The 19,610-nt window shown below is 37.8% G+C and overlaps 1 protein-coding gene across 1 annotated transcript in view; it reads right to left on the bottom strand.

The window, feature by feature from the left end:
* The window catches only part of LOC309632917 (uncharacterized protein), a 57,692-nt gene extending 41,356 nt beyond the window's left edge, over nucleotides 1-16,336 (bottom strand). The window contains exon 1 of the mRNA XM_082400989.1: nucleotides 16,015-16,336. Coding sequence (XP_082257115.1) covers nucleotides 16,015-16,298 — 284 coding nt within the window. The 5' untranslated portion in view covers nucleotides 16,299-16,336. The remainder of the gene's footprint in view (nucleotides 1-16,014) is intronic.
* Between the last annotated feature and the right edge of the window lie 3,274 nt (nucleotides 16,337-19,610).

Raw genomic sequence — 19,610 nt, 5'->3', positions numbered from 1 at the left:
AAGTCATTTAGCAAAATTCAACAGCCTTTCATGATTAAAACCCTCAACAAAATAGGAATAGAAAGAAAGTACCTCCACATAATAAAAGCTATACATGAAAAACCCACAGCCATCGTAATTCTTAATGGTGAAAAACTGAAAGCGTTTCCTCTCAGATCAGGAACAAGGCCAGGATGCCCACTTTCACCACGTCTATTCAACATAGTACTGGAAGTTTTAGCCAGAGCAATTAGGCGAGAAAAAGAAATTAAAGGCTTCTAAATTGGAAAGGAAGAATTAAAATTATCTTTGTTTGCAATTAATATGATCTTATATCTAGAAAACCCTAAGATTCCACATCAAAAAAGTTAGAACTAATAAATGAATTCAGCAAAGTGGCAGGATATAAAGTCAACACACAAAAATCAGTTGCATTTCTATGCACAAGCAGTGAGCAATTTGAAAAAGAAAACATTTTTAAACCCATTTACAATAGCATCAAAAAGAATAAAATACTTAGGGATTAGTTTAACCACAAAAGTGAAAGATTTGCAAAATGAAAACTACAAAACATTGCTAAAAGAAATAAAAGAAGACATAAATAAATGGAAATACATCCCAGTTTCATGGATTGAAAGACTTAATATTGTTAAAATGTCACTATTACCCAAAGTTATCCACAGATTCAATGCAATACTTATCAATATCCCAAAGATATTTTTGCAAAAATAGAAAAAAACCTAGCCTAAAATTCATATGGAATTTCAAGGGACCTCAGACAGCCCCAAAAAATCTTGAAAAAAACAAAACTGGAGGGCTCACACTTCTTGGTTTCAAAACCTATTACAAAGCTACAGTAATCAAAACAATATAGTATTGGCATAAAGACAGACATATAGAGCAATGGAGTGGATTACAGAGATCAGAAATAAATACATATACAATCAAATGATTTTTGACAAGAATACCAAGACCATTTAATGGGTAAAGGGTAGTCTTTCCAACAAATGGTGCTGTTGAAAATGGATATACACATACAAAAGAATGACATTTGATCCTTACCTAACACCATATACAGAATTGACTCAAAATGGATCAAGAACATAAATATAAGACCTAAAACAACAAAACTCTTAGAAGAAAACACAAGACAAAAGCTTCATGATATTTGATTTGGTAATGACTTCTTAGAGAACAATGAGTACTGACAATGATGTGGTGAAATTGGCACCCTTGTGCACTGTCAGTGGGAATTTAAAATGGTACAGCTACAACGGAAAAAAGTATGGAGGTTCCTCAATAAATTAAAAGTAGAATTACCATATTACCTAGAAATTCCACTTCTGGGTATATACTAAAAACCAAGTAGGGTCTTGAAGAGATATTTGTTCACTCACATTCCTAGCAGCATTATTCATATTATTTAAAACATGGATGTAACTCAAGTGCCCATTAAATGAGGAATGAATAAGCAAGATGTGGTATATACTTACAATGGAATATTTCGTTGTTTTATTCTAAAAACTTCCTTTTTAGGAAGGAAATTCTGTAATATGCTGCAACATAGACAAACCTTGAATACATTATGTTAAGTGAAATAAACCAGTAACAAAAAGACAAAAACTATATGAGTCCACTGATATGAGGCATTTACAGTAGTCAAAATCAAAAAGACAGAACATATAATGGTGGTTGCCAGAGGCTGGGGGAATGGAGAAGTTGAGTTGTTCAATAAGTATACAGTTTCAGATTTACAATGAAAAGAGTTATAAGGATGGATGGTGGAGATGGCTGCACAACAATGTGAATGTATTTAGTACCACTGAACTGAATGCTTACAAATTATTAATATGGTAAACTTTATGTTAGATATATATTTAACTCAATAAAAAAGAAAGGTTAAAAAAAAGAAAGGAAAAAAAAGAGACATCACTGAAAGCTAACATGAAACAAAGCTGTGTCTGGGTCCCAGTCTGCATCCCGTCTGGGTTTGCTGGCATCACAGAAACCCATCTGGGTACTTGGCAAGTTTGAGAACAGGATGTGGGCACCTGTAGGAAAGTTCAATGTGTTCATGACAAATGCTTCCCTGCCACTTGGAAGGGCACCACACATTGGGTATAATGAATTAAATGGTTCCCCCACTGAATATGTCCATGTTCTAATCCCTAGAACCTGTTAGTGTGACATTATTTTGGAAAAGGGTCTTCGCATATGTAATTATATCAAAAACTAATTTGCAATCATTCTAGATTATCCATGTGGGCCCTAAATCTAATGACAAGTGTCCTTATAATAAGAGGAGAAGACACAGACAGAAAGGAGGAGAAAGACCATGTGAAAATGGAGGCAGAGATTGGAGTGTGCAGCCACAAGCCAAGGAATGCCAACAGCCATTCGCTGAAGTTGGAAATTGCAAGGAAAGGAATCTTTTCTAGAGTCTCCAGAGAGATCGTGGCCCTGCAAACACCTTGATTTTGGACTTCTGGCCTCCAAAACTGTGAGAAAATAAATTTCTGCTCTTTTAAGCCAAAAAAGAAAGAAAGAATGGCTGATACCTTCCCAATCTGGGGAGAGAAGATTTGGACATACAAGGTCATGAAGCTAATAGGTCAACACCAAATATCAACCCAAAATGATCTTCTCTAAGACACACTATTAAAAAACTGTGTAAAATCAAAGACAAAGAGAGAATTTTTTAAACTGTCAAGAGAAAAACAAACCCTCACATAATAAAGGAACCCCCAATAAGGCTATCAGTGGATACTCAGTGGAAACCTTGCAAGCGAGGAGAGAGCGGGATGAAAAATTCAAAGCGCAGAAAGAGAAACACTGCCAAAGAAGTTTATCCAGCAAAGCTATCTTTCAGAAACGAAGAAGAGATGTTTGTTCTCAAACAAAAGCTGAGGGAGCTATTCTACACTAGACCTGCCTCACAAAAAATGCTGATAGGATTTCTTCAAGCTGAAAGGAAATGACGGTAATTACTAACATGAGAACATATGAAAATATAAAACATTCTGGTAAAGGTATGTATATAGACAAATTCAGAATACTGTAATATTGTAATACAGTGTTGTGTTAATCACTTTAGTATAAAGGTTAAAGGACAAAATTATTAAAAATGACAATAATATTAATTTGTAAAAATATACAATATACAAAGAGGTAAATTTTGACATGAAAAACATAAAATGCGGGGTCGGGGAGTAAAAGGGTAGCATTTTGGTATGCAATTGAAGTTAAGTTGTCATCAACTTAAAATAAACTGTTACATCTATGTTTTATGTAAGGTTCATGGTAACCACATAGCAAAAACCTACAATAGATACATAACAGTTAAAGAGAGAAGAATCAAAGCTTACATTACAGGAAATCATCAATTCACAAAGAAAGCAAGAGAGGAAGAAAGAACAATGGAATTACAAAAGAGTCAGAAAAATATTAATAAGATGGCATTAGTAAGTCCTTACCCATCAACAGTTATTTTAAATATAAATGGATTAAATTCTCCAGTCAAAAGACAGAGGAGCTGGATTTTTTTAAAAAAAAGATCCAACTAAATGCTCCCTACAGAAAACTCACTTCAGATTCAAAGACACATACAGACTGAAAGTGAAGGGAAAAAAAAATATTTCCTGAAAATGCAAACAACATGAGACCATGGATAACTATACTTATATCAGACAAACGACTTTACTTAATTCTTTTAACATTTTTATTGGAGTATAATTGCTTTATAATGATGTGGTAGTTTCTGCTGTATAACAAAGTGAATCAGCTATACATATACATACATCCCCATATCTCCACCCTCTTGCATCTCCCTCCCACCCTCCCTATCCCACCCCTCTAGATGGACACAAAGCACCGAGCTGATCTCTCTGTGCTATGTGCCTTCTTCCCACTAGCTATCTATTTTACATTTGGTAGTGTATATATGTCCATGCCACTCTCTCACTTCTTCCCAGCTTACCCTTCCCCCTCCCCACGTCCTCAAGTCCATTCTCTATGTCTGCATCTTTGACAAAGAGACTTTAACTCAAACACTGTAACAAGAGACAAAGAAGATCATTACATAATGATAAAGGGGTTGATTCACCAAGAGAATATAACAATCGTAAATTCATATGCACCCAACATTGGAGCACCCAAATATATTAACAGTGAAGAAGGCAGAAATAGACAACAATACAATAATAGTAGAAGACTTTACTATCCCACTTATAACAATGAACAGACCATATAGACAGAAAATCAATAAGGAAACACTGGACTCAAACTATACCTCAGGCCAAATGGACCTAACAGACATATGCAGAATATTCCATCCAAGAGCAGTGGAATACATATTCTTCTCCAGTGCACATGGAACATCCTCCAGGATAGATCATATGCTAGCTCACAAAACAATTCTCAGCAAGTTTAAGAAGACTGAATTGATACCAAACAACTTTTCAAACCATGACGGTATGAAACTAGAAATCAATTAACAGTAGAAAAACTGAAAAACTCAGAAATATGTGGAAATTAAACAGCACACCCTTCAACAACCAGTGGGTCAAAGAAGAAATCAAAACAGAAATAAAATATCTTAAAACAAATGAAAATGGAAACACAACACACTAAAACTTATGGGAAGCAGCAAAAGCAGTTCTAACAGAAGTTTGTAACAATATATGACTATGTTAAGAAAAAATAAATATCTCAAATAAACAACCTAACTTCACACATCAAAAAATTTAAAGAAAAGAACAAACTGCACCAAAAGTTAGCAGAGGAAAGGAAACAACAAAAATCAGAGCAGAATCAAATGAAATAGAGACCAGAAAAACAATAGAAAAAAATTGAACAGCACATTAAAAGGATCATACACCATGATCAAGTGGAATTTATCCCTGTGCTGCAAGGATGGTTCAACATATGCAAATCAATAATTGTGATACACCACACTAATAAAATGAAAGATAAAAATAATATAATCATCGCAATAGATGGGGAAAGAGCATTTGATGAAACAAAATATCCTTTCATGATAAAAAAAAAAAAACTCTTCACAAATTGAGTATAGAATACGGGTCATATTCAACAATCCTACAGCTAAAATCACACTCAAGAGTGGAAGGGTGAAAGCTTTTCCTCTAAGATCAGAAACAAGAAAACAAAACAAGGGTACCCAGAGTGGCACCACACATATTCAACATGATACCAGAAGTCCCAACCAGAGAAGTCAGGCAAAAATAAGAAATAAAAGGCATGCAAATCAGAAAGAAAGGAGTAAATCTGTTTGCAGATTTATGATCTCATAGATAAAAAATCCTGAAGACTCCATCAAAAACTGTTAGCACTAATTTTTAAAATTCAGTAAAGTTCCAGGATACAAAAATCAACATCCAGATATCAATTGCATTTCTATACTCTAGCAAACAAATATCTGAAAAAGAAATAAAGAAAACAATCTTATTTATAATAGCATCCAAAATAATTAAATACTTAGGAACAAATTTAACCAAGGAGGCAAAAGATCTGTACACTGCAACTATACGACTTTGATGAAAGAATTTGACAGACATAAATAAATGGAAAGATACCCCATGTTCATGGATCAGAAGAATTAACATTGTTAAAATATCCACATTACCCAAGGCCATCTACAGATTCAATGTCATTCCTATCAAAATTCCAAGGGCATTTTTCACAGAAATAGAAAAAACAATCCTAAAATTCGAATGGAACCACAAAGACCACGAAAAACCAAAGCAATCTTGACAAAGAATAAACAAAGCTGGAGTTACCACACTTCTTGTTTTCAAACCTTATTACAAAGTTATAGTAATCAAAAGAGTATGGCATAAAAACAGACACATAAAACAATGGAACAGAGTAGACAGCCCGGAAATAAACCCACACATATACAGTCAATTATTATTTGACAAGGGAGCCAAGCATACTCACTGGGGAAAGGATAGTCTCTTCAAATAATGGTGTTAGGAAAACTGGATATCACGTGTAGAAGATGAAGCTGGACTCTTAACTTACACCACTCACAAAAATTACCTCAAAATAGATTAAAGACATAAACATAAGACCTGAAACTGTAAAACTCCTAGAAGAGAACATAGGGTAGAAGCTCCTTGACATTTGTCTTAGTGATATGACATCAAAAGCACAAACAACAAAACAAAAATTAAAAAATGGGACGACATCAAACTAAAAACCTTCTGTACAGCAAAGAAACAATTCACAAAATGAAAAGGCAACATATGGAATGAGAGTAATATTTGTAAACAAACTAATAAGGGGTTAATATCCAAAATACATAAGAAATTCATTTAACCCAACAGCAAAAAACCAAGCAATTCAATTTAAAAATGGACAGAAGATCTAAATAGACAGTTTTCCGAAGAACACATATAAATGACCAACAGGTGTATGAAAAGATGCTCAACATCAATAATCATTAATGAAACACAAATCAAAACCACAATAAGATATCACTTCAAACCTATTAGAATGGCTATCATAAAAAAGACAAAAGATAAAAGTGGAGGAAAAGGAATGCTTGTACACTGTTGGTGGGAATGTAAATTGGTACAGCCATTATGCAAAACAGTATGCTCAAAAAATTAAAAAGAGAACTACCATATGATCCAGCAATCCCACTTCTGGATATATAGCCAAAGGAAATGGAATAAAATTACTATCTCAAAGAAATATCTGCACTCCCATATTCACTGAAGCATTATTCACAATAGCCAAGATATGGAAACAACCTTAGTGTCCATCAACAGAAGAATGGTTAAAGAAGATGTGACAAATATATCTATATATATAGATATACACACAATGGAATATTATTTAGCCAAGAAAAAGAATGAAATCTTGCCTTTTGAGCAACATGGATTGACCATGAGGGCATTATGCTAAGTGAAATAAATCAGAAAGACAAATACTGTGTGCTATCACTTATACATGGAATGTAAAAAAGCTGAAACTCACAGAAACAGAGTAGGATGGTAGTTGCCAAGGTCTAGGAATTGGGGGAAATGGGGAGATGTTGATCAAATGGTGGAAACTTCCAGTTATAAGACGAATAAGTTCTGGTCATCTAACGTACAGCATGGCGACTACAGTTAACTATACTGTATCATATACTTCAAAGTTGCTAAGAGAGCAGATCTCAAATGGCTTAAACACACACACACAAAGGTAACTGTGTGAAGGAATGGAAAAGTTAACTGACCATACTGTGGTAATCATTTTGCAATTATGTATGTGTAGCAAATCATCACATTGTATACCTTAAACTCACTCAATGTTATATGTTAATTATTTCTCAATGAAGATGGAAAACAAAACAAAACTGCAGTCCACCATTGTTCGCTTAGTTGATCAGACTGGCATCCCAACACAGTCTATTGGAGGAAGCCTCCCCTCACTCACTTTTGGGAGAAGCCTCTGCCTTGTATGTTAACTAGTTATTCTAGTCACTCCTAGAGTCACCAGCCTAAAAAGCAGGTATGCTGATCTCAGACAAAAAGAGACTGATGAGATGAATCTGTCCTGGCTAAGGTGCCAACTAGTGAATTATAGCCTTTTCAGACCTATACTATAGCACCTTTAAGTTACAAAAGGAGCTGAGAAGGACCTTAAGGACTACTCCTTCAAGATCCTATAACAATTTAAGTTGGAATACAGCATATGGTAGACACAGCACAAAGTGGCAGCAGCCAAAGTGCAAATGCACCAAGAACTAACAGTGCCTTCTTAGGCAGAACTTGCTGTGTGGTAAAATCAGTTAGAAAGCCAAGAGCAGCCCAGAGGTGGCCCCTCCATTGAACACTTGAGTCGTTCTGCTCACTGTGCCAACTGTTCTAAAATTATGTCCAGGATTTAATTTACAGAGGTGACCAAGTGATGATAGAGAGGCCAATGCCTTTGAAACTCATTAGTTACATTTCCTGAAAGAAGGGGACATGCAACACCACACAGGGCTAGTGGGTAAGTACCAGGTTTGGTCAGGAGGCAGAAGCAGGAACAAGGAGAAAGCCTATGCCAGAGCGTTTATTGGAATTTTGACAGAAAATGTAAGGGAGGGCAGAGTAAACAATTTAGGATTGCTTAGTTTGAATAATTCTGGTGGGTTTTAGGCTATAGGTGTGGTCCCTAGTTGCCTGGTACCTGACCCTGGGACATTTTAGGTCAGGGGAAATATTGGCTTAGTGTGTAAGTTAGATAAATGGGGTAATTGGGGCTCTAGACCCCAGACTGGTTGGTTGATTTGCATATGAAAGACAAGCTCCCAGAGAGCCCTTTGCTAGCCCAGTGTGGGGCAGTCTCTCCCTGGCCAGACAGCTTTTTAAGGTGTCAAAACATCACAAAATACAGAAAATGAAAACTTGATTAATACACTGCTGCTGCTCTACATGGCCGTTTGTCCACCAGGCTCACTCATCTCAAGACCCATATGCCAGGACCACACAAATGCTGAAGGAGTGTGAATCTGCCTAGGTACAGACACCCTGAACCCATCTGCACGAAGAGGGGCCAGAAATCATCAACATTTATGGGGATTCTTTGGCCCTAGAGAATGGACCAACTCTAAAAATAGAGTTACCATGTGATCTTGCAATCCCACTCCTGGGCATATATCCAGAGAAAAGTCTAATTTGAAAAGATACATGCACACCAATGTTCATAGTAGCACTATTAACAATACCAAGACATGGAAACAACGTAAGTGTCCATCAACAGATGAATGGATAAAGAAGATGTGCTATTTATATGCAATGGAATATTACTCAGTCATAAAAAGAGAATGAAATAATGCCATTTGCAGCAACATGGATGGACTGAGAGATTATCATACTAAGTGAAGTAAGTCAAACAGAGAAAGATAAATATCATTTGATATCACTTATATGTGGAATCTAAAAAAAAAGATACAAATGAACTTATTTATGAAACAGAAATAGATCCACAGACATAGAAAACAAACTTATGGAACCAAAAGGGAAAGGAGGGGAGGGATAAATTAGGAGTTCAGAATTAACATATACACACTACCATATATATAATAGATAATCAACAAGGACCTACCATATAGCACAGGGAACGATACTCAATATTTTGTAATAACCTGTAAGGGAAAAGAATCTGAAAAGAATCACTTTGCTGTACACCTGAAACTAACACAACATTGTAAATCAACTATACGTCAATAAAAAAAATACAATGCTTCCTTTGGAATTTTCCTGAAGGTCAATGACCAGTGGGTATCTTTACTGTGCATTGGCAGGAGGTTATCTTAACCCATGAACTGATTATTTTGCTATCGATGAATAGAAAATTTAGTCCATACATAACAATTTTTTAAAAAGAGACAATTTATTTTTTAAATATTTATTTATTTATTTGTTTGTTTGTTTGTTTGTTCGGCTGTGTCAGGTCTTAGTTGCTGTGTGCAGGATCTTCGTTGCGGCATGCGGGATCTTTAGTTGTGGCATGCGAGAATCTTTTAGTTTCGGCATGTGGGATCTAGTTCCTTGACCAGAGATCGAACCTGGGCCCCCTGCATTGGGAGCGTAGAGTCTTAACCACTGGACCACCAGGGAAGTCCCAAGACAATTTATTTAAGAAACTGACAATTCGTCCTTATCGTTTTGAGTGCAATTTGAATCCACCCTCACTTCTAAATTCCACTGCCACTTACTTATTGAGTCACTTCACCAACCAGAACAATTACTGTGATCCCCAATTCCACTCTTTCAATCTTGCAGTAGTGCCTCAGCTCAGCTTCTAAAACTGCCATTTTCTTGTTTAAAACCTCGCCTGGGAAACTGTCCAGCTACAGATTGTAATGGTGACCACCTGAATCTGAATCTCTTCAACCTTCCAAACCAGAAGATCAACAATGACAAGTAAAACAACACAAATAAAGAACACTAATAAAATTACTATTGGCCATACTTTAGATATACTAGGGTACAGAGAATACCACGAACTTCTAATTATTTACAAGTAGAGAAATGAAAAACAAGTTTCAACAGGCTCTCACTGAGACAGGCCTGGGACCTGGGACCTTTTGCTGCAGTGCTGCAATGCTTGCACCTGGACAAACCTCTCCTCAAGCAAAAAAATACAAAGAAACTATAAGGGGCTAAAGATAACTGCATGCATGCGCAGTTGGGACAAATTATGTACAAAAGATACAAAAAGAACAAAAAACCTCCCTACTGTCATTTCTGAAGACCTAGGAGCAAAAAAACAGGGTGTCCGGAGCAAAAGCAGGGTACTGAGCACGCCCCCTGCACTCAACACCACCAGAGGGGTGGACAAAACACTTAAGCCACCCCTCTGGCCCGACCCCTGGACACCCCCTACGCTCACCCCATATAAAGAACCAGCTCACTTCCCCCCCACCAAGGGAGCAAGTGAGCAAGGGAACCGGTAACTTGTTCTGGCTCCCCACTGCTGCAGCAGGGGCCCCAATAAAGCCTTGCCTGAATTTCTTGTCTGGCCTCTAGTCAATTTCTGTTTATTGAGGAAGGCCAAGAACCCTGGTCGGTATCATCATGGCTGGTAAAAGTCTACAGGCATGAAGAATGAGGGAAGGCGAACTTAAGAGATTCTGTGAAAAAGAAAAGTGGAACAGAAGATGCAGATAAAGATAGACAAAATCACTTCCAGAAAGTGAGATTACAAGAGTAAGTGTCAAAATGTTAAACACAAGTTGAAGAATTGTCAATTTCTGGCATCAGCTATAAGAATTGGGCTTGAAAGTAAGCAGAACTCTAGGTATTAGCCTTTGGGAAGCATTGCTTCTTGGGGGAGAATCTGCCAAATGGAGAAGTGGTGGCAGTGAAAAGAAAGAAGGAAGAAAAAGGAAGAAGTAAAAGTTAAGGATCCTACAGAAACCAAAGACAAACATGTCACACCACCTCTCCTCTCTTTCTGCCGCCATCCCAACCATTACCAACATAATCAAAAATTTTAAATGCATTTTAAAATACTGGTAAAAGAGGGCACTCTTACACCAGGAAAATTATCAACAAAAAGCCTAGGATTGAAAAAAAATTAACTCAATTCAACATAAAGTACTACAAAAAGTAAATAGAAAATTCAAATTAAAATATTTCCTGTGATAGATATTCTTTCCAAAAATTAGTAAGGGAGCAGAAGAATACTGTAACAAACTTCTAAATTGAATTAAATATTCATAAACAAGCAATTAGTTTTAAAACAATAAGTTTTTTAACATTGAATGCATGCATTGAATCAGCAATTTTAAAAACTAATGACAAAACAGGACAAAACACACAAAAAATTCAATGAAAGTCAATCAAGTTCAGAAAACGAATTGAAGAAAAAGACAAATTCCACCAGGGAAGGAAGAACAAATTAGAGGGTGCCCAAGAGAGTACAGATTGGAATAAAATTTTAATAAGGGACTTTGAGGAAAGGCAGGAAGACAACCAAGAGAGTACATCTGAGATTTTTTTCAAAGAGTAAAAATGTTTAAGGAGAAAGTGGATGAAATGCCAGGCAGGCAAGAAAAAAAAATCTGATCTTTATATAATTAGAGTTACTAGAAATGAAAAAGAAACACAACAGAAATAAATATTGATATTTAAATCTGTAAGGCAAGAAAACTACCTGGAAATAAAAGATAACTTAAATTGACATGTTGAGAGGGCCTACCTTGTACCCGGGAAAATGATTCAAAAACAAATCACTTTGAGAAACATGTTAGTAAAACGACTCTAAGGAAAAAAATCATCAGGTCCTCTAAACAAAATAATCAAATTACCTATAATGAGAAGAATATTAGTCTAGCACCAGCCTCTCAAGAGCAGCATACAATGCAAAGCAACAGTGGAACAGCATTTTCAAAATATTCCATAGAACAAAAGTTACCCAAGGTTTTTATATTCAGCCAAGCTGCCTTTAACGTATCAAGTCTATAAGTAAACAGTTTCGACTGTGCAAGAACCCAGGGACTATTGTGCAGGTGAGTCATTCATGAGGAATCTACAATAGGATGAGCTCATGTCAACAGCACACACTGAGGAAACCTTGGTAAATGATTGCTGGTGATTATTTAACATATTTAATTGTAAATCAAATACTAACACAAGAGTAGGGTAATGGGTGAGAGAATAGTGTTTAATTGTTACATGTTCCGAGTATGTGGAAAGAATTCCATTAAAAATGGGAGGAGAAGAGAGGGAGAAGAGTGAAATTTGAAAAAGGTAACTGACTGTTGTATATATGAGTGTCAGTGAGTACCATTTAAAACTGACAGACTAGATAGCAAAAGCTTTTTAAGAAAAAGGAAAATTAAGGGCACTGTAACAGGTATACATATAAAGAGTACTTAGAGCAAAACAGAATCTAAAAACCTAATAAAATAATAAAAGGATATTTTGTTATATTTATTGTAAATAAAACATATCAATTATAGCATAAAATAATATGTCAGAATTGAAACACAATGTACTTGTAACATTAAAAGTACATGGGCAAGGAAAAAAAAAAAAAAGAATGCACCAACTTGATCGACCAGGGTCAAGGCACAAATACCAAGGCCCACAGCCCCTGAATGCCCCACTCAAAATTCTCATAGAGTCTCCCATACACGTACGCACTGATGCCTGAATATTCTTACTTCACACACACACACACACACCGGTGATAAATGCTGATGAATGCTTAATAAAATGCTTTCCAAGGGCAGGTAGGAAAGCTTTGATTTACGGAGCTTCACAACTTACCTGGTGTAACTATTCTCAGCATGACTAATTTCAACCTGACGTCACAGAGCTGGGAAGAGATATGCACCATTGGCTATACCAAGCTAGTACGGGCCACTTCCAGCACACCCTATCCCCTTTCATGTGAATATGTGCACACAGTCTGACTGCACCCTGAGTAACACCCTGAACTCTCACCCCAAATATACAAACAAAACCACACTACATATCCCCAGAACATATCTCAGAACATACAATCTTTCATATACACTAAATACACCCATACAACTGCTACCTGAAACCTGAATGTACATACAAAACACCTCTCACTACCTGATTTTTACACAAAACCACTCACCTTGAATGTGCTCAAATACCAACATATGCAACCAACACACTACCTGTATATTCACAACAAATAACCTGTAGACACATAGGCTCTCAAAAAACACCAAGTATACAGTTGTTTCATGAACCACCAAAAAAATACCCACACACAATCCCACAGTCCCAAAATACATATACTCCACAATTCCTGAACACACAACCTATACAGCCTCTCTGTTTCCAAATACATACACTGAAGCTCTCCCATATCTCAGAATACACACCCCGTAAGCCCCATGAACCTAAAGACACACACACAGGCACAAAACAACCAAACTTACCAAATATATACAGGACCATCCCACGAACATTGAAAATACACATATAAGCAACTCCACCAAGTTCTTCAACCAGTACATTCCAGAAGTGACACAAAGAGGATCCCTGAATACTTTAATACACACACAAAGCCCTTATGCACACTCTCATAAACTAACCATGAACATACACCCCTCATGCTCAGATACATACAAGACACAAAAACACCAACAATCCCTCAACTGTAGCTACTATACACTCATGACCCCCACACACTCATGGACACACACACCAGCAAATATTCCCAATCTCTAAATATATATATCCCCCCAAACACTATACATCATCCTTACATTTCCAGAATCCAACATTACCACCACAATCCCCAAACATTTCCAAACACAAAAATCCGAGCATTCCGGGAAACCACTGTGACCATTTCTGACAACCTCAAACCTTATGAATTCACCCATGCCCTGATGGATATACACACAAACCAGTACACACTCCTAAGACACATGGACACATCTCCAGCATATCATATATAAATACACATAAAAGCCCTTCCAAGTCCCAAATTACACATCTTAAACCTCCATACCCCTAAATACTTACTTAGAACCATATCATATACTTCCAGTACAAATAAATTCTCCCATTCTCCTGTATACACATAACTACATTACTATATCAACACAAAAATACTCACTTCCAGATACAAATAACCCCCAATGAAAAATGTAAACACATACTCTAGTAAATATTCATCTAATCGGCTACGCTCCTTGAATACACACACAAACTCAACATACATGTTTCTCACCACAAGCCCCAAATATACCCCCAATTACTCAGCATACTACACATATGGAAATATACCAACCTATAACCAAAAATAAACATAAGGCTTCACACTATCTGCATATACATAATCCCACACTCCCAAATACTCACACTGAAATAACACCACCTGCTTCCAGAACACAGATTCATATAAACCCCACACCAAACAACACATTCATATGCACATATACATTATACCACCAGTCCCATAAAATAGTCTTAAACCTGCCCTCACACACCCCAAAACACACAATTCCTGAAAACCACCAGAAGAAACGCACAAAATACAGCATGCCCTAAATATACAAATGATCCCTCTACATTTCAAAAATAGGCAAAACACATGACCCTACACCAAAAATAATAAACACAAGTACTTTTTCCAACTTTTCCACTATGTACATGCAGCTAACCCTTCAAAACCCACCATCAGACACGCATTTCTAACATGCTGGGAGAAAACACACAAATAAACGCACATTCCCAAAGTCTTACACTACAAATACATAACCCAAACAACTTGACTACATCTGAATTACATCTCAAACCCTCTACATAAACTCAAATACATCCACTCTCACAACAACACACTCATGTCTTCCACTGAACCCCAAATATCCACACAGACATCACCAACCCACAAATACAAATACACTACTCAGATTCTCACCAACTCCATAAATACACAAATAAACCTCACGCCAGGAATTCATGGAAACACATTCCCAATAGACTCCCAAATAATGATATACATAAAACCACCCACTGCCCATGAGGTCCTACAATCCCTGGAAGATCTACAAATACGCATATACAACATGACACTTCCAGATACACATAAACACCCACAACTCCCCAACTGCCAAAAACAAGGATGTAACTTCTTAATATCCTTAAATACAGACACTGAACTCCAACAAGCCACAAACGCACATATATGTAATTCACACTACAAACACACCCACACAGTACTTTCACAACCTCAGAATACAAACATAAACTACCTTAAGCCCCATACGCACCTGCAGTGGTGTGTCATCAAGCAAAGCCTTAATAACCTGAATCAGCACTCCCTAAAGAAATGTGGAGATATATACCATATAATTAATTTTAAAGATATAATGGATGTGTGCACAGAATTTACAAATAACTTAAAATGTACACTATTCTTCACTGTAAATTCTATATACCGAATTGATTCTTACCTAATCCTTTCGTTGATTTTTGCTGAACTTTTGCATCACCAGCCAAACTATGCTTGCAATTCCGTCATGATCTGAGAGTATCAGACTACGAATAAATGCTTATTGTTAGATTCAGGAAACTTACTCCTCTCATTGACAAAAGAGTACAGTTTGAACATAAGTGTTGATTGATATTTTTATGTTAAAAAGTTACTAGTGAAGCTGTGAGGATGTTCGCTAGATCTTCACTCATATTCCAGTGACCTGAGCTACACCTTTGGAACCAGATGAGGGTTTTCAACTCGCAAGAACTCCCTCTAGCTTTTGTACTCTTCAGAACGCACAGACTAGAACGGCACCTGTTTAATAGCTCGCACACACTACTTACCCCCCACCGTAGGCCCCGCAATCACTGAACCCTTCGTGCAGCCGGCTCCCCAGTGGTGCCAATAACCCTGGGGTAAACCCCTCAAGGGAATCGAGCTCTATGGGGGCGTGAATCCACATTGTGGGGAGTCTCCTTACACGGACAAGGGCACAAATAACCCACAGGGTGAACAACAGCGCAGAGCGGTGACACCTGAGGGGTGAAAAGTCCCCGTACCCCTTACCTCAGGGTTCCTGGAATTGACTCTCGAGGCCGCCATGACAGGCCCCGCCCCCGCCGGACGGCCGTTGGGGCCCCACCCTCCGCGCTCGCGCATGCGCTCCTGTCTTCTGGAGCCGACTGGCCCAACAGACGCCAGGAGCCATTGGAGGACGGCGGTCCGCGTGCCCGAGAGCCCCGCCCCAGTGGGCGTGCGCAGGCGTGCAGGCGAGGGGCGCGCGGGGATCTGTTCCAGGAGGTCTCTGCAGGAGAGGAGAGAAATGCAGGGTCGGGCACGCTACGCAGCATCTCTGGCGACGCTCCTTGCCGGGAACCTTCGTGACGGTCTCTTCTTAAAACCAGCTCTTGTGAGATGTGCACTCCTGATTTTTATACTGCACACGTGAAACCCATGCACTTAGCTACAAATAGTTCTGGAGAGCTCCGCTCTAAGCACAGTAGCCTCAAATTGGGGCAAGTGCTTTCATGCCCTTTGGACTGCACTTCCTTGGTTCTTGTTTATGCCTTTCAAAAAACAGTAGGTCCTTTTTCCTAGCAAGCCTGAAGTTTCCGTTAAAGAACAATTCTAGCCAAGAATTCAGACCTGGGAAACACTCTTAAGATACTGTCTCCTGACTCCGTTCCTAGAGTTTTTCCAAACGCATTTACTCTACTAGAATATTTTTTCTCAGTGTATTTAATACATGGAGGTTTTTCAATAAATGTTGATTCACAGGTGTTTGTACGGTTTTTTTTTTTTTTTTTAAATAACTTTGAGAGAGAGTGGACAATCTGGGCCAATTTCAACACAGCAGGTAGTATGGGAACAATTTTACTTTCCCTCCCTCCTTTTTTGTAATATCTTGGCAGACTTTCAGTTGGCATTAAAAACAACAACAACAACAAAAATAGTAGCGGAATCAACTTACTGACCTGACTCTGTAATACTTCCCAAAGAAACTTCAATCATCAGATCCTCTTTCTGGTCAATTGCAAGATTAGAGCATTTCTCACTCAACAGGATGCCCCTGAAGACCCCTCACGTCTAACAGCACTAAGCGCCTCCAAGTGCACAGACTTGAAAACTCCACAAGACACAAACATGGTATCTCTTCGTTTCTTTAATGTTTCGTGATTGAGTGGAAGATGAACTGTCTTCTGAGGCTTGTGATGCATGTCCAGAGTTGTTTTTTCTCAGTAGTCAATGCCTGCCCGCAGCCTCTGTGCAGGAATAGTCAGAGATCATGATCCAAAGGACTTTTAGATACTCCCTTCTGTGACTGCTCTTCCCAAATTACATTTGGGCTAATTTGATTATCTCTGTCCCTGGGGTGTAGGATTTTGAAGTATTACAACAGTGATTGCAGATTTGGGACTGGCTAATTTTTGCACAGCGCAATTTTTGTATCAGTGGCCTTGAGAAGAGTCCTTCAAATACTGTATCAGAATTATGAGTGAGAATCTTGTAAATAATTGGTTGAATGACTGAACAAAGGGAGGAAGCAACAAGGAAGCCTGCCTTTCTCGAGTGCCTGGGTACAATATTTTGCCTCACCATCCCTCTAGTGTGAAGTTATTGGTTGACAATCATTTAAGTTTTCCTTCATTATAAAAGCTCCAGTACTGACCGATATTCCCAAATTGTTTATTTTTTTCAGTCCCCAAGAGGAGTTTCTTTAGATATAAAGTTCACCATGATGTTGCTTGAAATATTCTCACCTTATCTTCTCATCTTCTTTTGAGTCAATTTTTCCTGACAAGGGGCAAGGAACTTCTTAAGCACCAACAGGAGTCTCTTTCACACTGTGGAACAGTCCTTCTAAACCTCTGTTTCCTTCCAACACCCCACAATCAGTAGGAGTTGTACTGCTGCTACAGCAGTGAGTGAATCTCGTCTCGCAAGAGATTTGGTTGCCATCCTCTGAGGTTTTCAGCCTTCATCTCCCTTGACAAGTTTCCTAACAGTCCTCTCCTCTCACAACACAAAACACAAATACTCTTTCACATCATTTTGATAGTGTTAAACTGACTGACATGGATTCTCAATATGAAAAAAATAATCAAACAAGTTTTTTAAAAGGAATGCTACCATGATTCCCGTGCAGATGGGACCATATGCAATGATGAGGCCTAGATTCTAAAGAGCAAGGGTAAGAAATGCAGACAGGAAATTAACAAACTTGTAAGCAGGGCTTGCAGGCTAGGATTTAGATGGAAGTGGGTTTGTCTGAATGGGGATTTGTAACTGGTAGATAAACTCTTGGCATTGTGTCAAAGTGCACATCCATTTCATGGGTAGTGGATTTTTAACACCTAGAAAAACCAGGGCTCTAGGATGTTTAGTCCCTTTACCATAAGGAAAGAGAAAAAGATTTTCTGCCTTCTTGTTCCTTACTTCTGTCCTTACCCCTACTAAGCCAAGATATTCAGTGCTTATATGATGGCTCTTCCAAATCCATTTCATCCAAAGAGCCTGCAGATTTTATGTATGTTTACAGTTGTGTTTTCTGCTGGAGCCAATGTGCACACTTGAGTCTCTTTACTCCAAGTTCTCTTTCTCATAAAGATGAGTAACTAATAATAGCTTGGTATGTTTATACTTTCTTGGTAGTGTTGCCAGATAAAATACAGATTTCGAGTTAAACATAAATTTCAGATAAACAGGGAAAGAATTTGCGTAAAACTATGTCCAAAATGTTGCATGGGACAAAATTGTACTAGAAATGAATTCATTGTTTATGTGAAATTCAAAAGTCAAATTCAGTTAGGCATTTGTTACTTTTCTTTACTAGATCGAGCCACCCTATTCTTTCAGGTGCTTTGAAATTTAAGAGACTAGAAAGTCTTGTTCTAGGAATCTAGTGCAGAAACAGAGGAGCCACGATACCCGTACAAAGACAATCATTGGAAATATCCTCAGATATATTGGAACATATATGAATTTTCATCTAGAAAAAAAATGAAGGCATTTTAAAAACTGAAAACAGATTGCCTTCGTTTTTAGTTGCATGGCGTATCCCTGGAAAGATTTTAATGAAACAGGTAACACTGGTTTCCTCCGGGAAAGAGGTGGGAGGAGGACTCGCCACTGCATATTCCATTTTGCACATTTTAATTTTGAACGATGAGAAGGCGTTGCTCGCTTAAAATATTATACTAAAATCATTTAAAAGGTAAAAAACTAAATGTTTTACAACCATGGAATACTATGAGAAAGACATTTAGTGAATTCTGGTCTTGGACATGGGGGCTGCATGACGGTTTTTTGATGGACGGGGGCTTTCCAGCACAAAGGATCATTAGTAAGGCTGGTCCTGCTGGATGTTGGTTGGAGCACAAGGACCACTCCCTTAGGAGTGATGTACATACAGCAGTCAAAGACACTGGATCTGCTGAGACAATCCTAATTTCAAATACTCAGTTCCATGTGGCCACAAATACCCAAGTGTTTATCAGACTAACAGTTCTGAATTTTGTTCAGAAAGTCTAGTCTCTGTTGAAGTAAGTCAAGAGCCAGGTAGGAAGCAGAGTGTGTTGAGGGACACAAAACTAGGTTGATGGAAAAAGAAGTGAAAGGAAGGGACCGTCAAGTCCAACCTCGGTGCCGTGAATCAAAAAAAC

Source organism: Balaenoptera borealis (genome assembly GCF_965194805.1).
Source record: "Balaenoptera borealis genome assembly, chromosome: 8".
Lineage (NCBI taxonomy): Eukaryota > Metazoa > Chordata > Mammalia > Artiodactyla > Balaenopteridae > Balaenoptera > Balaenoptera borealis.
This window is presented reverse-complemented; position numbering and strand designations above follow the sequence as displayed.